The sequence below is a fragment of the Microcaecilia unicolor genome, chromosome 5 (genome assembly GCF_901765095.1).
Source record: "Microcaecilia unicolor chromosome 5, aMicUni1.1, whole genome shotgun sequence".
Lineage (NCBI taxonomy): Eukaryota > Metazoa > Chordata > Amphibia > Gymnophiona > Siphonopidae > Microcaecilia > Microcaecilia unicolor.
In genome coordinates this window covers 118,550,164-118,573,605 of record NC_044035.1, presented here as the reverse complement: position 1 = coordinate 118,573,605, position 23,442 = coordinate 118,550,164, and the positions used below count along the sequence as shown (strand labels likewise).

Genomic DNA, 23,442 nt, shown 5'->3' with positions numbered 1-23,442 from the left:
GCCATGCAGTTTGAATAGACCTAATATTTTACTGGATCTTCATTGAGAAAAGATAACTGCTAGGTTAATTGCATCTTTTTCAGAGATTTCTGATCTAGATATAACTTTGAAGTGTTTTTTTGAGGCTAGAGATAAGTTGTTTCATAATTCAAAGGTACGGGTTTACCTGATGTGGCCCAGAACCTCATAAGTCCATCACTGCCAATTCTTGGTGCTTAGACCTAGGGTTCAAGAGATCAAGATGCAATTTCATCTAGAGTTTTTAATATGTTATAATAAGACAAGATATATATGTTTTGAACCATCACAGTTGTCTCTTTTCTTGGCACTAAATGCACAATTTCTGTGTCCCCTTACACTGATCTACCATAAGGTTCTACTTATAGATCGGTGTAGAAATGGATCGGCAGTTTCTATGTTTTCTTCTGGAATAGGATTTATCTATACTTGTTTCCTTAATATCTTTCCTATAGATATTGCTCTGTCCCCATTTGAGGACTATATATAATGTAATACTTCTATTTTTCTTGTGTTTTAACTTGATATTTTCCTTTATTTTGCTTTCATATTGCACTATATTTTCTTTACAAGTGTAATACTTGGATTATATAAATTAACAATTGCATAAATAAAAAAAGGCACAACAAAAAGGAGGTAAAAACCCTCACGAAACCGTGAGATATGAAACAAAAAAGTGAGGAGAATGAATGAGGATACCAGAAAAATTGTTTATTCACATAAAAAATGACCCGACACGCAAACGTCTCTTATGAGAGAAGTATCACAGGTTTGTTCCTGGTCATTACAAAAAATTTTCTTCAGAGGAGAGGAGACCTAAGAGGGTTCTGCTATATTATTTTTCTCAGAGTGCACGGCTCACATCAAACTACCCAAGGTCATAAAGACCCCTGAGGCAGGCCTTTGGGCCGAAACACGGCCGTGTCGGGTCATTTTTTATGTGAATAAACAATTTTTCTGGTATCCTCATTCATTCTCCTCACTTTTTTGTTTCATAAATTAAAAAAAAACAAATATAACTAGGGAGGTCACACAAAAGGGCCCGTTTACTAAAGGGTGGTAGGGCAAGAAGCCAGCAAAAGAATCAGTTAGACCGCTAGATGACCGAGGGGTAAAAGGGGCAATCAGGGAATACAAAGCCATAGTAGAGAGATTAAATGAATTCTTTGCTTCAGTATTCCCTGAGGAAGATTTGAGAGAGATACCGGTGCCAGAAATGGTATTCAAAGCTGATGAGTCCGAGAAACTAAATGAAATCTCTATAAACCTGGAGGATGTAATGGGGCAATTTGACAAATTGATGAGTAACAATTCTCCTGGACCAGATGATATTCATCCCAGAGTACTGATAGTATGACATCCAATGCACTAGATTTGTCTTTTTTTTTCTATGCCTCCACCCCTTAGCCATCTTGAGCTATCATTTGTCTTCATTCTCCCAAATTTCTTCACTCTTAATTTCCCCAGCTTCCCGGCTGTTCTGATTAGCTGAGGCTGCTTACAGACATTGTGTCTTTTGCTTATGCTACTGTGCCTTTCTTTGTATTTTATTCAAGCAAGATTTGACCTATATCATTTTCATTTTTATTAAACATGCCACAACAAGGTTCCTGGTTCTATTTCCAAATCAGGTCCTCACCAGATCTACTGGGACTGGGGCATGTTCATTATGGGGATGGGATGGGAGAAAGTCATAGTCATCAATAAGGGCTACATCTGTGAACCAAATTTAGAACCTATACTAGAAAGTGCCTTGGTGCTGTCTTCGTGCTTTAGCATCGTTGCTCTAATGACTAGAGTCGGGGCATGCCTCCCCTTTTCAAAGAAGTAGATGTTATGTTGTGAGCATAATCTCAGTAGTCCCTGGTTCATTAGAACAGTTGCTGTCTTTTGACATGTTTTAAAATATTAAGTAGAGTCTAGGTATACTGTACTAAGCATTTTACCGATAGTCATATATATGGTCTCTGAGGTCATATGCTAACGTCATTGTTTTTCTCATTCTCGCTTACAGACTGTGTTTTGTGAAACTAAAGCTGTTAATGATAGCCATAGAGTACAAGTCAGAAAAAGGGGAAAGCAGGTAAGTTTTTTTTTTCTTCACACTCTATTAGTCATTGTGCTGAACATACCATGTGAAGGTTGAAGGGATAGTTCACCAGGAATGCTCTAGCTCTACAGTACACCTTCCCCTAATTCGATAATCAGGCGTGCCCATTTTCATGTTTAGAGTGCACAGCTGTAGAATATTGCCAGTTATGCATGTAACTTAATTGCTAAATTAGGGGCCAATTGGCATTAACAATCAATGATTGACTATAATCGGTGCTAATTGGCCCTAATTTGCAAATGCGTGAATAACTGCACTTGCTTGATATTCAATAACCTTAGTGCGTAATTACTTTTGTGTGCAGCTGTTGGAGTATATGTGGGAGGGGCATGAATGGGTCAGGGCATATCTAGCACCAAGGCATGCAGATTATAGAATATTGACAGATATGTACCTTACAGCAGTTAAGCATGAGCATTTACACCAGCAATTGAGCTAGTAATGTAGAACGGCAATTACATACAGAATTGTCATTTTAAACTTTGCTCTTAGCACATGTTTTAAGCATCTAACTTTAGGAAACATTTTGAGAATTACCCCCATTTTGAATCTGCTCAGCACAAGTCTTACCTTTGAAAGCATTTCCAGATATCTACTACAAATCTTTTTGCTAGCTTGAATAAATGCAAAACAGTAATAATATTTCAAGTACATTCTATTATCCTTCATTGTTCACTGGTAACAGCTAAATTTGAAGATTGGGCAAAAGTAGAGCAAGCCAAAGTGCTAAAAATCTGAAAGTGAGTCTGCATACAGAAATATGAAGTAGGGCACCTTTTGCTTTAATGATTTTGATTCATACAGCTGCAGCAAGGGAACAAAATTCCTCAGAAAATAGCATGCAAGCAACAGCTTGAATAAAAAGCATGCTGAAACTTTTCCAAATTCTTCATTTTATCCCAAGGTGCAAATATCACACAACAGTTATTTCAAGAGCTTTTGATTGTAGTCTTTGTTGTGGAATTTTTCACTTCCATAAATAGGCACAATTCAAGCACTTTGGAAAAAGAGGTCAAGCAAACTGATATCTGTTTTGTTTTTTGCATTCTTTTGCCATCCTTTTCACCCTGTTTTTACATCTGATCCTACATTTGTAAAGTAGGATCTCTACATTATACTTTCAAATTGATTGCGTGTTGCTATGGACAGAGAAAAACATTAGTTGCCCATTTAAGGGTTAAGCTGAAGCTCAAGAAAATATGAAATACAGGCCAAATAAATATCTGTAGAAAATGAAGCAAAAAAAAAAAAAAAAAGACTCTCCAATCTATCCAGTCAAACCAACTGGCTGGTCTCAGAGATCCTTCATGCTTGTCGCATACTCTCTTAATTTCTTTTGTTCTCATAGTCTCTACCACCTTCCACTGAGAGGTTCCCATGCATCCACAATCCTTTCTGTAGAGAAATATTTCCTTATATTACTCCTGTCTACCTCATTCTCCCCTCATCTAATAATTCTTCATTATAGAACCTTCTTTTATGTTAAAAGATGCCACCCTCCTATGCATATATACCTTGAAGGTATTTAAATATCTATCTTATCTCCTCTATCACACATCTTCTCTAGGGTATTGTTTTTAATTACCCCTCTCTAGACCCCCGCAGGACCCTTGCCCACGAAGGTGGAGAGAGGGTTTCAGAAGGCTCATAATAAGTCTCCTAAATATGACCTCTGTTTTCTGGCTCCTAATTTCCAAGGACATCCTAGGGCATCTATTCTCCCACATGATGTACCAGAGTTTAAAAGATAGTCTATTTATGTGATATAAGGTGTGAAATGAAACAGAGAAATTAACACAGAGACTAGAGAATATTGAGATAGAAATAGTCTTTTATTCTCACCAATCAGGACTTCAAGTTGGTACACACATCAGTCAGATTCTGGGTCCAACCGGCCAGAGCTTCGCCTTCTGAGATTCGTTGGGGAAAGACTCCGATTTTAGCTCAGATGCACAGTCCTTATATAGCATTTGCAGTCCATACAACTCAATGGAGAAAGACTTTTTTTTTCTAATTTTTTTTTCATCTATGAATCATACTTAACCACAGGTCAGGTGTCCACATGTTTCTTAATCTTTTTCCTGTCTTGTAAATAACTCCTAATATGGTCAACTCCTAATATGGACTGTTGTTCCTAATCTTGTGCAACCATTTCTTCTAAGATGAAGAGATCAGTTCCATATCTTGTGACTCTGGCTGCCATTTTACCTGTATCAGCCTCCATTTTGTGAACTTAACTTTTTAGGATTTTAGCCATTAATTCTTTGTTTTTGGCTTTTGTACTGCTTTTGAATGTCACACTAAATTCTAATAAGGCTTATCAAGCAGCCCTGCTTCTGCAGGTGCTCAGCAACAAGGCCATCATCAGATTTTTAGGCTTAGTCAGTGCTTTTCAGCAGTTTAAGCTATATAACTCGGCCCACCACTATTCCAGTGGATGGGTCTCAAGCTGGGACACATATTAACTTGCTGGAAAAGCAAGTCCTTGCTCAGCCAGTCATAGATTTTTAAACCTAGCTGGTATTTTTACAGCCTGAGTCCTAAAATCTGGCCTTCCACCCTTCCGGTGGGCATCCAGTGAGGGCCTCTTGCTGTACTATAATTATACATATTTAGATCTTTAATTCTGTCCCCATATGCTTTATAACAAAGATTATTGACTATATTAAAGCTGTCCTCAGGACTGACTCCATCAAGCTTATAAATTTAATTGGGCAATTATAACCTGTTTCTATTTCCATAGGGTTAAAGCAGTTTTACAAGTTACATTATTAAGAATATTATACAAGGAGAGGCATTTTCGATATGACTTTGGATGTTTTGAGCTAAATGTCCCAAATCCAAATAGGAAATATGACCCATTTTTAAAAACGCAAAACGTCTATTTTTTTAATGTTAATACCGTTTGTAACAAGGTTTTGTACTCTGTGTGTTAATTTTTTCAGGCCATTTTTGAAAAATAAAAAATATACAAGTGAAAAATGTAGAAAACCAAGCCAATGGAATGTAAGAGGGACCAGTATTTTTTATCAGACTGGTTCCCCCAGATACCCCAGGAGAGCAATAGGGCACCCTAGTGGGCACTGCTGTGTAAATGCTCCCAGGTCACATCTCACCTTTTCTCCCTTTTTTAGTCTGCTGAGTTTTTCAAAACCCACCACCCCCAACTGTACGCCACCACAATAGCCCATATGGGTGAAGGGGCACCTATATGTGGGTATAGTGGGTTTCTGGTGAGTTTTGGAGAGCTCAGCATTTCCACCGCAAGTATAACAAGTAGGGAGAGGTATGGGCCTGGGTCCACCTGTCTACAGTGCACTGCACCCACCACTACACTACCCCAGGGACCTGTATGCTACTCTAATGGGCTTGGCTATAACATCTGAGGCTGTCATAGAGGCTAGTGAGTACTATTTTTATTCACGTTTTTTTTTTTTTGGGGGGGGGGGGTCATTGACCACTAGGGAAATAAAGGAGGTTATCCATGATTCCCTGCAGTGGTCATCTGTTAATTCAGGGCACCTTTTTGTGCCTTATTCTTTATAAAAACAGGTCTAAACCAAAATGTTGAAGTTTACACCCTAGACTTTTTCATTTTGTTCCATTATGGCTGTAAAACATCCAAGTGTTAGACATGCCAATACACCTCTGACACATTCCCTTGTGTTTTGGACACATTGCAGTTGAAATGCATAGATAAATGTCTGCAAAACAGGTTTCAAAAATACCGATTTGGACATTTTGAGAAGAAATCCGTCCAAATGGTGCTTTATGACAATTTTTGGACATTTTTCTGTTTCGAAAATGAGCCCTATAATAACAGATACACTATTTCTGATACAACAAAAATCCCTAACTTTCCCAACAGGCCTGAAACCATCATAATAACATTTCAAGAAAAAGTGAATTATCCTACTAACACAAAAGTATCCTGATTTCTCGTCAACCCCAGCAAATCATCATAAAAACCATTCATTACCAAAGGTACAGTGTCCAGAATAACAGAGTACTCCATAAGAAATCTCACTAGAGACCTTTACAGAGACAATACCACCTGCATTTGTGCTATTACTCTCCATATGAACCCAAGAATCCAATCTACTTTTACGAATCACTGTATCTACATTTTTGGCCACCTCTCGATCATCAGTTATGGTCATCCCCTGATCCTGGCCTTCCTTATGTGTACAGAATAACTTTATCCCTTGCACTCAACAGCTTTCTTGGGGTTTTGCAACCTCAATATCATTTTTTTAGTATTAATTATTATTCATTAATTATTGCTGATCCACAGCAGAAAAATATGTTTTTCTTTGTCATGCCAGCATATTAAAAAGTTAATAATGGAGTTTTTGACTACAATGCAAATCACAAATCACAAATACCAAACTGTAAAGAGTTGCTGTATCACTGATCATAATTATTAAATAATTGTGATTAATGTCCATTCTTGTAAGAAAGGAATACAAATAAGTACTCTCCAGATGGGATAGGAGCTGCACTTTGTTGCTTGCTGAGTGGTAAGCAGGGGTACTCATTCAGGCCTTTTTAGCACAGTACACTTTGCTCTGAAATCCTATTGTCTCAGTAAGGAAGCTTGACCAGAGATCCTAGACTGTTTCAAATAAGGGGTAATAGAATATGAATGGAGAAACATTCTGTGTATAGAAAGTAAAATGTGGAATGATACACTTGCGGCTCACTCACCATTTAGGGGACAGTTTTTATACTGTTTGTGGAAGTTGTATGCCTCTGGGCCTACATGCTAAATTTCAAAGGGACACCCAAATATAGGTTTACTCATTGAAAAACCGGCTAGTAGCACATAACAGGTGCTTATTTCCCACGGTTTCTGCACCAGCTTTGAAGCAGGTACAAACATGCTAGCAGAAAGTATTCATAGGACTTACAAAATGGAAGCCCCGTTAACATTTTCCTTCTTCTGAGCTTGCCCAACTTTTTTTTTTTGTAGAGTCTGGAAATGTCTTCAGTTCATCACCTTTTTTTAAGAAAGTAGCTTTTTCCCATTAAATATGTCAATCCATTTTACAAAATTTGAATCAGCAAAGTTTCAGACTTGTGCTGCAAGTCAGTTTTGAAATCATATTTAACTAATCCTGCCCGATCACAAAGGTTGGAGCAGATTTTAAATGATCAGAGTTGGGGAAGCTGAGCACCTAGATCCAAGACAGAACATTGTTCTTTACATTTAAATATGTTTCTTGTTTCCAAAGTTTAGCTATTGTGAGCAGCATGATACAAAAATTCTAGAGTGTTTTCAGGCATTAATGCCATGCTGTTTCTAATTCAAATGCATACCTTTTGTAGAAGTTTAACATATAGCAAAAATTATTAAAGTGTATGGTCCCCGATCTTTGCTCTGGTTATTTGTCATGCAGTGACACAGGGTTATTTCTTTTCTTAATGACTTCAATGTTATATAGTAAACAAAAATCATGTATGCAGTTCGTGAAAATATTAATTTGCAAATTCTCACTTTGAAGGAACAAGAGTCTTAGATAATGTAGACAGATGGATGTTTAATCAGGCAACAATAAAGTCCAAGAAATATGGTATTTATAATGAATGTACATGCAAGTATTTATCATGAGTACTGTAAGATATTTAGGAATCCAACATGGCATCCAGCCTGACAGTATTTGAGTTAATAGAAACAAAAGTTTGTAACCATTACAGATCCCTTTCATTGCATCCTTTATCATGTTTTCATGTGTTATTCTTAAAATGCCCACCAGTCAATTAAATGAAGGCTTAGGTCCCCTGGACTTCAATAGTTTTTACGTGCATGTCTAGGAAAAAGATTGTCAAAGAGGTCCATGGAGTGAGGCCTTGCAACCTGCCCAGAATGGACTTATATTTGTTTAATCATGTGGAGGGGCATTTTCTATAAAACATCTAAGTCCAATTTGGCTAAAAACATCCCAAAATCAGGTAGTGAGTATAGTCATTTTTGAACCTGAAAAACATCTATCTTTTTGGTTTGAAAATGACCTTTTTCTAGATGTTTTATGCACAGTGCATTTTTCTTTGGGACCGTTTTGGGAAAAAAAAAATCAAAGAGAAAAATGCCCAAAAACCAAACATTGAGATGTCTGGGGGGTGATCATTCTTAGTAGACTGGCCATATAAACATGCTAGCAGAGCAGTGGGGCAGTCTAGGGGACACTGTAGTGGACTTCACATAAGAGATCCCAGGTACACATCTCATCATAACCCCTTTATATTGTATGATGAGCCCTACAGGAACAGAGAAAAGCCTACTGTACCTCACTGTACACCACTACAATAGCCCTCAAGCTTGCAGGTTACATTACATTACAAGTGGTCTTATATATTCCCATTGGGAGTGCACAGCAGAAGGTAAAGAGTTCCAAACAGAAGTGGCCTGATAAGGCAGAGATGATGATAACTGTCTAAAAAACTTAATTGAGTTTACAGACAAAAAATGTAACATTAATTGGCCCTGTAAAGGTTGTTTGTCCAGAAGTGAAAAAAAATTAGACAAATAAGAGGGAGCAGAACCATATAGAGATTGCCATAATCAGTAGCCAATGGAGTTTGTAAAAATAAGGCTTAACTCAGTCAACAGCCTTCAATGAGTAAATTATTCTTATAGCCAGATTTTGAACTGTCTATAATTTTTTCACCGTAGAATTAGAACAGCCTACATAGACTATATTACAGTAGGTATTTAGTAATTTTTGGAGGATTCACACTTTCTATCACAAGTATACCAGTTAGAGTGGGATATGTGCCTGGGTCCCCTTCTTTACAGTCCACTGCAGCAACCACTAGGCTATTCTTGGGACCTGCTTGCTGCTCTAACAAAAATGGCCATCATATCTGAAGCTGTCATAGAGCCTGGTTTGTACTGTCACTGTCTCATCTTAGGAGGGTGTGAGGGGGTCTGTGACCACTGGGGGAGAACAGGGGGTTCTGCCATAATCCCTCCAGTAGTCATTTAGTCATTTATGGCACCTTTTGGTCACTTATTTGTGACCAAAACAGGTCAAGCCAAAAAAGTCTTAATTTTGACCCTAGATATTTTCATTTTGTTTCATTATTTCAGAAAAACATCTATTGGTGCTGCCCAGGTCCCACTCAGGTCTTGTCCAAAACACACACCCACCCCTTGAAATTCGAACAAACTGTGCAGAAAAGCATCTAAAAACAGAGTGTCAAAAATCACAACTTGGACATTTTTGAGAGAAAAATGTCCATCTACCATCTTATCATATTTTTTGGACATTTTTTTTTTTATTTTGAAAATGAGCCCATAGACTACCTTCACATGATAAGAATGTTTCTGTTTGTTGAATTTGACGTTGTTTTCTTCATACAATGAGTATTTTGCATTTTATTATGCCCTCTTCTAATTTAATGTTGCAAGCCAATCAGTTTTTGAGGAAAAACAATAACTCTTTGCTGTGAGAAGGAATTCCTATTATTCAATTTACAATGTTGTAGAATACATCACCATATCTGGTGAATACACATGTATGCACTATATATTCTAAGTGGAAAGACACAAGCCTTCCTCCATGCTGTTCCCTCAGTGCTGTTTTTGTTTTTTCCCATTTCCTTATTTCATTTTTTTCCCTTCATTTTTTTGAATCTGTTTTATTTTGACAAAGACACCTTTTGATCAGATATCTTACCCACATTGTCCCTCAAACCTCAGGCCACCTTATTTCTGTGTAAAGGTCTTAATGGGAGTTAAAATGCATTGCAAATGTTTTCTCCCTTTCATTAGGAAAATTTTAAGGCCAACAAAAAATTGTTTTGTTATAAGGACATGAGAGTTCTAGTTATCCTCTTTAGGAGTCTAGTCTGCTCAGTTTAAATTTGCAGTTCTTAATATTCAACCGGTGGTGGTCATTGTTTTATTTTTGCCATCACTGACATTATCCTTGGGCACTGGCATTGAATATCTGGGCATACACAGCCAGCTAACATTTATGCGGTTAAGTGCAATATTTAACATTTAACCACATAAGAAGAACTGCATAAAGATAGGACCGTGCCACTTAAGTGCCACTGAATATCTGCAGTTAGCCCCGGACAAGTGATTTAAATGTCCAGGAGCCTCTCTTGGCTGTTTAAATTGCTTTGAATGTTGACCCCAAGACAATTAAAACTGTTTCAATTACGTAGCTTCCCACTATTCCAGAATCTGTGGGATAGTTGCGTCCATCAACCAACAGGTGGAGATAGAGAACTGAAAACTGAGCTGAGGCATATCTCTCTTGGCAATATTTTCTATATCCATTAGGTGTATGGACACTCTCTTTTCAGCCTCTGATTCTGAGTGATTTGCTCCTGGTTGAGTTGGTCAACTGGTCTCCAGTTGAGCTTTGCTTGAGTCTGCAGAGTTATAGCCAGAGTTCTTTAGTTCCCTGTTTTTTGGTGCCCCATGAATTTACTTCTTTCCTCTCTTCACCTCTCCCCATTTCCTGTGGAGCTCTACTTTTCCAGCACAACAACGTTAAAAAAAAAAAAAGGAGAAGCAAAGAGGTTTACTGGAGAGCATGGGACAGAATGTCAGTCCTTATCCTTTCTCATCTGGGCTAAGACTTGTGGAGACTGTGAGCTTGGGGAGAGCAGCCAGAAATGGTACGTCTGACTAAATTTTGACTCAGAACTGCTTAGAAGGCTGCAGGTTCTACTTGGTGCAGGGGAGGGATCCTGACTCACCTCTTCGGACCATGTTCTGCTGCACATGTGACAGTTGGGGGTGAATGGCAACTCCAGTAGTGGCAGTTAAGCAGTGTTCCAGCTGCAGAACCCACCAACCGGCGTCAGGGTATTGCAGTGTGTGCAAGCCAGGAATCCCACGGGATGCGGAGGAAATGGTCGGCAACAGCATCCGAATATGCCAGGTAGTTCAGGCTCTCTGGCAAGTCCTGTGTGCAGTTTGAAGCAGGAGAGCACAGGAATGGGCACCATTTTCTCGGGATCAACTGGCAGTGAGGAACAGCCTCTGATCATTCAGAGAGCATAGCCACCATTTTACAAAGCCCAACAGAGCATTCAGCTGTGTTGAGATCTTTGTCGTCTCCAGAGTTTATATTGCTCTTATACCAGGTCCGTGTAGTTAAGCAAGGTCAGTCAGAGTTACATAAGTACATAAGTAATGCCACACTGGGAAAAGACCAAGGGTCCATCGAGCCCAGCATCCTGTCCAAGACAGCGGCCAATCCAGGCCAAGGGCACCTGGCAAGCTTCCCAAATGTACAAACATTCTATACATGTTATTCCCGGAATTGTGGATTTTTCCCAAGTCCATTTAGTAGTGGTTTATGGACTTGTCCTTTAGGAAACCGTCTAACCCCTTTTTAAACTCTGCCAAGCTAACCGCCTTCACCACGTTCTCCGGCAATGAATTCCAGAGTTTAATTACGCGTTGGGTGAAGAAAAATTTTTCTCCGATTTGTTTTAAATTTACTACACTGTAGTTTCATCGCATGCCCCCTAGTCCTAGTATTTTTGTAAAGCGTGAACAGATGCTTCACATTCACCTATTCCACTCCACTCATTATTTTATATACCTCTATCATGTCTCCCCTCAGCCGTCTCTTCTCCAAGCTGAAAAGCCCTAGCCTCCTTAGTCTTTCTTCATAGGGAAGTCGTCCCATCCCTGCTATCATTTTAGTCACCCTTCGTTGCACCTTTTCTAATTCCACTATATCTTTCTTGAGATGCGGTGACCAGAATTGAACACAATACTCAAGGTGTGGTCGCACCATGGAGCAATATAATGGCATTATAACATCCTCACACCTGTTTTCCATACCTTTCCTAATAATACCCAACATTCTATTCGCTTTCCGAGCCGCAGCAGCACACTGAGCAGAAGGTTTCAGTGTATTATCGACGATGACGACGAGGAGTTGCTGCAAGGTACTTCAGTTTCTTGGCTCACTACCCCTCCGGCTCCTAAGAGATCTCGTTTAGACCTCCAAGAGTGGGCAGATGAGGCTATCTCTGCTTCTGCCTCCTTATCTGATATGGCCTCGGTCTGTTCAGAGGAGCCATCATTGAAGGAGCTGTTAGAGGAGGGAGAGCTCCCTCCTGAGAAGGGGAATGATCCAAAAGTACTGAGGTTGTTTCAAAAAGAGGAGCTCAGTACTCTTAGTTCTGAGGCACTGTCAGTGCTTTTCATTGATGATCCTTCTGCTTCAGCATCAGGAATTCCATCTTTGTCAATCATGAAGAGGCTTAGAGGTCCTTCTAAGGCCTTCTCAAAGCATCCAGACATTCAGGACCTGATTACGGCAGAATGGGTGTCACCAGATGTGGGGCTGATAGTGGGAAGAGCTATGACTTGTCTCTACCTGTTGGTTCTGGAGTAGAAAAATAAATTGCAGCTTCTCAAGGTGGACTCCCTTGTTACGGTGGTTACTAAGAAGACCACCTTGCCGGTGGAAGAGGGTATTGCCCTAAAAAAACCTACAGGATAGAAAGCTAAAAAGGCTCATTGAAACAAGCCTTTGAAGTGGCCTCTTTGAACCTTTAGTGGCAATATGCAGGTCATTCGTGGCAAAAGCATACCTGAAGTGGTATCAGCAGTCTGCTACACAAGACGGGTGCATAATGTCCAGCTGGAAGTGGGGTTGGCCTACTTGGTAGATGCTATTTATGGCATGTTACAGCCCACAGTATGCCTTTTGGTGTCATGCCATGTCAGTAATACCGGCTGCAGCATTGAGAAGTGGATGCAGCATCAAAACATCTAGTAAAACTGCCCTTTCAGGGCAAGTGGCTATTTAGAGAAGATCTCAGTACCTTGGTGAAAACTGGGGGAAACTAAGCTACAGTGGTTGCTAGAAGAAAACCCAAAGATCATCCGTCTTCAGGGGGCAGCAGACAGCACAGACCTGGTCGTCAGCAGTATGGTCAGAAGTCCCGCTTTCAGGCACTCCAATCTTCCTTTCGTGTGGACAGGAAGTCCTCCTCTCAGTCAGCTTAGAATACCCGATGCCTCCCAAGTTTCACAGTGATGTGAGACTGATACACTCTTCAGGAGTAGTGGGCCAAAATCACATCAGACCAGTGGGTTCTGGGTATCCTTAAAGAAGGTTACAATTTGGAGTTCTTTTGTGTAGTAACTACTCTCCTCTTGCAGTCTCCTTGTTGTAAGAGAGCCAAAGCAGTCCAAGGTTCAGGCCACCGTAGATTCCTTGCTGGCGCTCTGGGTCATTGTTCCAGTTTCCCAGGCCGAACAGGGACAAGCAGTGGTGTGCTGGTAAATTTTTAACAACAGGATCTCTCCCCGGTCCACCTCTGCGCCCCACCCCATCCACCTCTGCGCTCCCCCATCTACCTCTGCACCCCCTCCCAAATTGCAGAGCTGGCTATACCAGAGGAGAGAGCTTGGGGAGGGGGGCAATGCATTACTCTCTGGGAATTTTTTTTAAAATGCTCCAAGGCTCAAATCTAATTCATGTGGGATAAAATGCCATAAATAAGTAAATAAATAGATAGAAACTCTGAACGTTGAGCACCTGATTCCCATAACATGATGTCTGTTTTAGAAGCCCTTTACCAGGAGGAAAAAAAATCTCTGCACCAATAACAGGGTTAGGTGTCCCTATAACCAGCCCCTCCAAATGACACACTGATTACAATTTATAACAAATTACTACTTTACCTATGAAAAATTATTCCCTTATTATACTTCCTCTGTGTACATCCCTATACACAAGACGGCAGCATTTTTAAGAATTTAACTTTTTTTTTTTTACAATATCCTCCCCTAGCCACCCCACCTCAACTACCTATTACAGACCTCCTTCCCGATCCCCAGAGCCAAAGGGTCCCACTCCCAGCACATACCTGAAGGCAGCATCCCTGGTGGTCTAGTGGATTCTTCGGGGCAGGAAAGATCCCCAGTCTTTCCTGCCCTCTGCCGGTACTGACCCTCCTCCTGCCGCATCTTCTTTAAAATAGCTACCGAGACTTACAATGGCGGCCTCGCAAGACATCTTCTTCCTCTTTCTTCCCTCCCCTCCATCCATATGCATCTCCTTCCTCTCTCTTCCCTCTCATCCATCAATGTCCAGCTTTTTTTCTCTCCCCCTCCATGATCAATGTTCAGCATTTCTCCTCTCTCCTCCCCTCCTTCTATGTTCATCTCATTTCCTTTCTCTTCCCTCCCCTCCATCCATGTCCAGAATTTCTCCTCTCTCCCCTAAATCCATGTGCCTCTCCTCCTCTGTCTTCGCTCCCCTCCATTCATGTCCAACCTTTCTAGTTCCTCTGTATTCCCCCCTCCCCTCCATCCATGTCTAGCATTTCTCCTCTCTGCCTTCCCCTCCATCCCTATGCATCTCCTTCCTCTGTCTTTCCTCCCTTCTGGCATTTCTCCTCTCTTCCCTTCACTCCATCCATGTCCAGCATTTCTCCTCTCTCTCCTCCCCTCCATCCATGTGAATCTCCTTCCTATCTCCTCCTCCATCCATGTTCAGCATTTCTCCTGTCCTCCCCTTCTCCTCCATCCATGTCTAGCAACTTTCCTCTCTCCCCTTCCTGCCCTCCCATCCATGTCCAGCGATTCTCCTCTGCCCTCTTCTCCCATCCATGTCCAGCGATTCTCCTCTGCCCTCCCCTAACCATCCATGTCCAGCAATTTCTCCTCTCTCCTCTTCCCTCCCCTCCCTGTCCATCAATTCTCCTTTGCCCCCTATCTTCCCCTCCCATACATGCGCAGTGACTCACCCCCAGCCTCTACCTGCTCCCCTTTCAGTCCCCGAGACGAGTTCCAGGTACAACCCCCAGCGCCGGCTCACCTGCCCACCCTGAGCTCCCCGATAGCTCTCCTTTCCTTCCTGCCACTGCCATACCTTTAAATGTTTTATTTTACCTTGAGTTGTGGCGCCGGCACTGAAAGCAGCAGGCTGGCCTCCAGCCTTCCCTTCCCTCTCAGTGTCCCTCCCTCTTCTGATATAGTTCCTGTTTCTGTGAGGGCGGGACACTGAGAGGGAAGGGAAGGCTGGAGGCAATACAGGAACGTAAGACCTTTGAAATAAGAATGATTGAATATTTTGACACCCAACAAACAGGACTTAATAAGGATCTGGGTTTTCTAACCCATTATAAACCATAAAGCTGTATTTCTCTGTTTATTTCTCTATTTATTACCCTCCTCTCACCTACCAACACCCATTCTGTTAGAATATCAATGAAATGCTTTGATGTCCCCATGCATACCCCCACCCTCCCACTCTGTCAGACTGTCAAAGTAATGCTTTGATGTTTCTCTTATATATACTATCTGCTACCACATTTGCTTATTTCCGATCTGACGAAGAAGGGCAACCTTCGAAAGCTAATCAAGAAATGTATTAAGTTATGTCCAATAAAAAAGGTATCATCTTATTTTCTTTTCCATGTTTTATTTTGTTTGATTTCTATTGATAACCTTCAGCAACAGTGAATCAGAGGTCGAAATTGGTTCAACAGATTCATCTTCTCAGTCAAAGCAGACACAGGGTCTGTGACTACATCCAGGTTCTGGTGTCAATGATGGTGGTGATGAAAGTAGTGTCATGGGCAAGGGCTCATATGCAGCCATTACAGGAGTCTCTTCTCAGCTGCTGGTCTCTGGTGTCACAGAAGTACAACCTTCATCTTCCTTGGATGCTGGTTTCCAGGTGGAGTATGCAGTGGTGGTCATAGCCCAGGAATTTGACCATCTGATGCCAGTGGATACCAGCAAGTCAGGTTGGGGAGCTCATTGCAAATTTCATCTGGTATGGGGCACCTGGATTGAACAGAAGTCTCAGTGGTCAAGCACAGAGCAGTGCAAAATACTTTACGTGACTTCACTCCCTTTCTGGTGGGGGCTCTGGTCCGAGTTTTCTCCAACAATATGGCAGTGGTGGCTTATATCAACAAGCAGGTTGGGACCTGCAGCTGTCTGATGGCAGTGGAGGCGGCCTCCCTCATGAGTTGGGTGGAAAAGAATCTTCTCTGCTTGTCAGCAGCTCACATCACTGGATCCTGGAATGTGGAGGTGGACTTTCTCAGCAGGCACTCCTTTAACCCCTGGAAAATAGGAACTATTCAGCCAGGGTTTTCAGATGATAGTGGACTGATGGCATTCTCTGTTTCTGGACTTGATGGCAGAAAAAGAATGCCAAAATGCCCAAATTCTTCAGCAATTGGAAAGAACTGGGCTTGATGAGGATCGATGCCCTGTTGCAGCCCTGTATCTACTGCATGTCTTCCCTCCTTAGCCCATGGTAGGCTGTGTGTTGAAAACAATCACATTGCACCTGGGTCAAATAATTCTTGTAGCCCTGGATTAGCCATAGAGGCTGTGGTACATGGATCTGATTCGACTTCTAGATATCTTCTGCAGTTACATGGCCTACTAAATCAAGGTCCTGTGCTTATAGAGGATCTGTGCCCCTTTGGTTTTATGTTTTGGCCATTGAAAGGGCTCAGTTAAGCTATTTTCACAGTTTATTCTGATTTGGTCCTTGCTACCTTGTTTCAGGCTTGGAAATAGTCTACATCCATATTGTATGCATGGATGTGGAGGATGTTTAAGAGCTGGTGATCTGAGCATGGACTTTCTCCCTTCTCTGCTCAGATCACGCACATCCTAGTGTTTCTCCAGGTAGGTTGGCGTTTCTTCTTCAGAAAGGATTGGCGTTGGGTTCTCTAAAAGTTCAGGTTGCGGCTTTGGCCTGTTTCAGGGGCTGACTACAGAAGATGTCTCTTGCAGCTTATGCAGATATTGTTTGATTCATGTGGGGAGCGGGCCGCTTGCAGCCTCCCTTTCATACTCCATGCCCAGAGTGGAACCGTAATTTAGTCCTTCAGAAGCCTCTTTTTGAGCCACACTGGAAGGCCTCCTTGAAAGATATTGTACTAAAGATAGCATTCTTGGTGGCCTGCCTGAGGTTTATGAGATGTTTAATCGGTGAAGTAATGGGTCAAATAATGACTGTCACTTTACATGGTGCTTCCTGCAGATCTCTTGTTCTCTACAAGTTGTCCAGAAATGAGAGAGGTCCACACATTTTGCTCATCTGGTTAGTGCTAGGTTAGTGAGTTGTTTAAGGTTGTTGTGTTTATTCTGAGTTGCTCATTATTGCTTGACTATGTAAATACTGAGAAGCTGGACTGGATGCCAAGAGAAATATATATCAGTTCAGTTTTCAGTTCTCTATTCCACTTGCTGGTTGATGGACATAATTATCCCTCAGGTTCTGGAATAGTGGGAAGGACTAATGGAAAGAAAATTCTCAGGTAAGACCTAATTTCTTCTTCTAGGATCCAAAATATATAGTTATAATAATAATAATGTTTTCCATTGTTGAAACAAACCTTTATCACAAACATTAATGGAGGGAAAACAGCATGATCTTATTTAAACAGAGAATCATACAGGGTATTACTCCCTCCTGCCCCAGAAGAATATAATCATAGCAAGCTGGAAACCCCCCAGATCTTGATCTATACTTGGAATCAGTTTTCAACAACATCAAGAACATCTTTTAATTATACTAAATTCAAATTTTAATTATCTCAATATTGTTATTCTTATGTAAAACCAGTAAACAAACAAAAAAACACTTTCCTCCTTAAGCGGCTATATTTTTTTGACCATAGTTCTATCCCTCAAGGACTTAATATGACAATAGATTGGAAAATATTATTGTAGAAGTGTAGATGGGAGATTTCAGCTTTAAATATATTGATGCATCAAGAAGAATAGTATTGAGATAAGTACAATTTGAGTTTAATATAATTAAAAATGTTTTCTATAGTGTTGAAATAACTTATTCCAGGTATAGATTGAGACCTGTGTGTTTTTCAGCATGCTGTGATTATATTCTTATGGACAACAGGGAGTAATACCCCATATTGTTCTCTGTTTTAATACATGTGCACCATTTTCCCTTCTTTCATGCTTGTGATAAAATGTGTTTAAAATGATAAAGGACATTATTACATCTTCATTTTTTGGATCCTAGAATTCAATTAATTGTGTTTTGGTATTTAACTATGATCATTGGAAACAATATATATTTTTTGGTGGTGTGGGTTTGAAATAGCAAGGGAAATGTCAATGACCTTTCCCTTCTTATTTCATATTGCTTTTAATAGGAAACATCAGGAAAAAAATAAAATTCTGTTTTTTTTGCATCATCAATAGTGTACACCAGTGCATGTTGTTGCCGTTTAGGGTACACTATTAATATTGTAGACTTTGCTCCAAAATTTAAAAAAATATATATTAAAAAAAACAATCTAGAAAAGAGGAAAGTAAACAAAATGAAAATGTTTGGCCCTCACACTCCTACACTCCATCCTTGTTAATGTGTACAGGCTCTTTTCACCTCTACGCATACCCTGTTTTATTCCTTTGTTAATTTTCCCTCCCTTGTCTTGCCATATTTATTTTCTGCCGAAAGAAAAAAAAAAGCAACTTTTTTTTATTTACGGTATGGTCCTTATGAAATTTGAATGAAAGGATTTTTTTTTTGCTTTTGTTTTGTGTCAGTTGATTTCTTATCAAAGTGTTTGATTTGAAATTTTTTTCTTGTCGTTTGCAGAAGCCGAAAGCGGTATGCCCTGCTCGTTACTGTCACTTTCCTTCCAACCTCAACCCTCTCTTCACCTTCTCCTAACTTCAGGACTAATTCTTTGCTGAGAAATCTGAAGATAACGCCTATGTCTATCTTTATATATGTATATACATATATATGTATATATATATATATATCTGCATATATATATATATGTGTGTGTGAGAGTGTGTGTGTATAAACACCCCTGATAAAACTTTAAAAATATATATCTTTTTTTTTTTACTATTCTTTTTGGGGTTTTTATTGTTTGTTTTTTTAATTAATGCACTAACTTCTTTGCAGGAACTTTTTAAAAAGTAGTAGGATAAGGCACTTTTCTCTATCAGATTAGTGCCAGCATATCACAATATAATACCTGGGAAAAAAAACCAAAAAAACAACCTCTATTTGTATTGTTCAACTTTTTTTTTCTTAATTCATTTTGTATCATGGCGATGTGTTGTCTGTGTCCACTGGCTTTTCTTCTGCCATTATTTTCTGCAGTGCCATGTCCCATGGATGTTGTTTCCCCTACAAGTGTCTTTAATTTAGAATATGTGTTACAGAGAGCAATACTTCATGTTTCCATAGTTTCACCACACATGAAAAGCACAAATAATAGGATATCATTGCTCTTCCAGTTTCTAATTAGCACAACAGATATTTAATCTACCGTGCCAGTGGAGTGCACAAGGGCAGTTTGTACTGCTGTTCATACTCATTGACGTATCTGAGATCATTTCTACAAACAGTGGAATGAGTCTGCGTTTTTCAAAACTGTTCTTGTGTTTGTGTGTGTGCTGGCATGTGTTGTACATTTGTTTCAACACACCATCTCATAGGCTTGTCGTTGCATCCTTTTTAATTGTTTTTGTGTTGAATGGACACAGCATGGTTTGCCCAATTGCTTTTCCGTAACCTTTCATTTCCTTTTCTAACTGGTTGATCTTGTGATTTTAGAAATTCACTCACTTTCTAGAAAGATTATCCATCTTCAGTTTATCTGTTCTCTAGTCTGACAGCATCTTGTGTCGTGTGAAGCTGTGTTTCCTGTTTGTACAGTGGTCTTCTTGAGTTTTTTGTTTGTTTCATTCATTTGTAAGTAAATGTGTGAAATGAGAGGTAAGCTTCCTGTCAGTTTGGTATTGATATGATCCAACTGCAGAGAAGTTATTGCAACACTTGTCCTCTTCAGGAATCTGTGGTGATTGCACCTCTACTGTGTGGACCTTTTGCATTTTTGAGTAGTTATTTTCTTTATAGTTGTGGCATGTTTGCCCCAAAAATAGTGGTGAGAAGTATGGTAAAAACTGGTGCCGCTTGCTCCCAGAAGTGCTGAAACTTTGACTTGAACAGTCATAAGATAATATAATATAGTACTCAGCACTATAATATTAATACTGAATCTCTTTATGGAAGAAATTTTACACATTAAGAGCAAGGTCTAGTGATCTGAAGGGCGTAACTCCTGGGCGCAACCTGTGTATTTTTTGTAAGTATGTGTGAAATTATTTTGATTATCTGGCATGTATTGTGTCGTCTTTTGGTTTCTGAAAGGATTTGTGGCTGGAGATATCTGAACTCTGTAAAAGCATCCTTCTGATTGGAGCCCAGAAAAAGTCATGCTTGGTAGGGTTGATTTTTAAAGCAGTATGCTCTTAATTTGAATATTAATATCATCCACATCTAACTGGTTAGCTGTATGTTCCACTCAAATACTGCTTTGAAAATGTGCCTAGAGCCATTTTACTGGACCTAATCAAATTATTGCTTTTTTGTGTCATTTTTAGTCCCTGTATTGGCATGATGCATTAAAAGGAATCATTATATTTACATATCTGGACCTCAGCATGAACCAGATATTTAAAAAGAAAGTTATTTTAAGTTGAGTATGTGAATACAAGAAGAACCTCATTGCAACATTTTTAATTTTCTTTCACATGTACATAAATATTATATTATGTTACTTATGAATATAATATTATGTGAGTTTTTACTGCATGGGGAATGGTACAGCACATCTATTTCAGGGTTTTAGCAATTACCTCACGATCATATGACTGAGTCCATAAAATATCTATTGTTACTAGTTAAGGGCCCCATTTACTAAGCAGCGGTAAGCCCAATGCCGCTCGCTAAACAGGAAGTACCACCTGGCTACCGCAGCAGCCCGGCGGTACTTCCCACCCCTAGCATGCCGTCATATCCGGGTGTACCCGGCAGTAATCGGGCAGTGCGGGAGCCCTTACCCACCACCTCAATGGGTGGCAGTAAGGGCTCCCCCCCCCACCCGAAATGGCCGTGCGGCAAGTGCTTTACTTGCCACATAGCCATTTCTTGCAGGACAGAGAGACTTCTCTTTTACCCGCTGTGGTAAAAGGGGGCATTGACACATGTGAAAAACACGCACTGATGCCAGCACAGGCCCCCTTTTGCTGCAGCTTGGTAAAGGGGGCCCTTAGTGTTTTTAACTTGCCATTTCTTTTTTTAAAAAAAATTTCAACTGTTTTTTCAACTACCCTTCTTTAAAATTTTATCAGAAACAATAGTAGTTAAAAGTGTATTACCATTCCTTTCTCTTTATCGTTCTATCCTTATCTTTCTTCCTCAGGGTGCCATACATTATTTTTAGCACTTAATAATGTTCCTCCCCTTCTGAATGAACATGGCATTTTGTTAGATGTTACATTCTAAGCACATAAGAAAGGAAAAGGTCATAGGTTTTTGTGGTCAGTCATCTTAGAGCACAAATCAACTCAACTTTAATTGGACAATTTTTAGAACAATATGGGGCCCTAATACCAAACAGTAAAAAGTGGCCTTAATGCACCCTTACATGGATCATTCCTAAGCACTAAGAGACCCTTTTACTAAGCTGTGGTAAAAGGGGTCCTGAGCTAGCAACAGCAGCCATTTTTGCCACGAGCATGGCCATGTGGAGGGGGAGTACTTACCGCCACCCATTGAGGTGGTGTCAAGGGATCCCGTGATAACCTGGTGGTAACTGGCCAGCAAGAGGTGCTGCCTGATTACCACTGGGTAACCCCCTACAGAACTATTTTTCAAATATTTCCACTAGTGCCAGAAATGCCACACGTTGGGGGCGGAACTATTGCTAGCACCCGCATTCGGCTGGCAGTAGTTCTGGATTACCCCTGCTTTATAAAAGGGAACCTTAGGCCATTTTTACTGCTGGGTAAAATGGTTGATTTTTCTATTTTCTGTATTAATAGCCACACACTAATTATCCCATTAGCATGCGACCATTAACAAGAGATTCCCTACCGCCCCGTGATAAGCAGTTTTTTTTTTGCTGCAGTAAGCATATATTAGTGCTTACCGCAGCTTTGTAAAAAGGCCCCTATGACTGGCATTTTAGAAAGGACGTCCAACTCAGAATATGGACATCTGAGTCAGAACGTCACAAAAGGACGTCCATTTCACACATATTTTAGAACAAGAATATCCATGTACTAACAATGTCCAGCATGAACATCCTGTTCACAAACTGAAACATCCAATTATGAACCCCGGGAGGGGGGGGGAGGGACATTGATATGTATGTCTGTATGGCAGCATAGGAATGTCCATCTATTACCACACGGAAGTCTGTGCAGATCAGAGGGGTAGCCTAATGATTACAGCAGTGCATTGGGAATCAGAGGACCCAGATTTAAATTCCATGTTAATATTTTGGACCCTTCCTAGTCCTGCCCAAAACATGCCCAGATTACGTCCTCTTGCCATATGGATGTACTGCAGTGTTAGACATCCATATCCTGCATTTGTAAATTTTGGATTTGGACATCCATGTAATAAGGACATCTAAATGCCAGTTTTCAGATGTCCAAAACAAGAATATAGCTTCTAAAATAAGCACCTACGTGTACTTTAAACCTTAGACTTGACCAGTACTCAATGGGAGAGTATATGCATACTTTCCTTTGCCTGGGAAAGCAAGGTGCATTATAGCATTCTCTGCCTTAACCACTGAATGCATGTAAAAATGCATGTGTTATGGAATCAAACCTTTTTAGCCATAGGGAGGGTGGATAAATTTCAGACAGTTAACTTACCAAGGTAAATAGTCATTCAACCACAAAAATGACCTTTCAAATTTTTCCTATCGATTACGTACCAGTAAGCAGCAATTCTGAATTCTGAAACAGTAATATAATAAAATAAATAAATAAATAAATAAAACAAAGAAAGAAAATGATACCTTTCTTATTGAACTAACAATATATTTTTGTTTAGCTTTCAAAAGCAACATCATCAAATCAGAAATGAGCAAATGCTTTTCTTTTAATCTTTATTTTTAATGAGAAAATGTTGCCAAAAATGTTGCCAAATATCAGAATATATAAGTGAAACATTTGTCAGCATTTGCTCATTTCTGATCTGAAGAAGAAGGTATTGCCTTCAAAAGCTATTGTTAGTCCATTAAAAAAGGCATCATCTTAGGCATCATCCTATTTTCTTTTCTTTGTTTTGTTTTATTTCTATTTATTACCTTTAAAAGTGGACTAACACACCACTAAAACAATAAGGTCATATGCAGGGATGGCCCAAAGGTATCTGAGACCTTGGCCAAGCTTCATCTGTGTGCCTCCCCCCCCCCCCCCCCCCCCCCCCCCACCGTCAAGCATACCCCCTTCCTAATCCCACTAGTAGTCCAGCGTCTCCCCTCCCTTACCGTCCCATAGTCCA

At 40.1% G+C, this 23,442-nt stretch overlaps 1 protein-coding gene across 1 annotated transcript in view; it reads left to right on the top strand.

The window, feature by feature from the left end:
• KCNMA1 (potassium calcium-activated channel subfamily M alpha 1) overlaps positions 1–23,442 on the top strand; it is a 1,310,561-nt gene that overhangs the window by 1,004,443 nt on the left and 282,676 nt on the right. Inside the window, exon 16 of the mRNA XM_030203235.1 lies at positions 2,033–2,101. Coding sequence (XP_030059095.1) covers positions 2,033–2,101 — 69 coding nt within the window. The remainder of the gene's footprint in view (positions 1–2,032; positions 2,102–23,442) is intronic.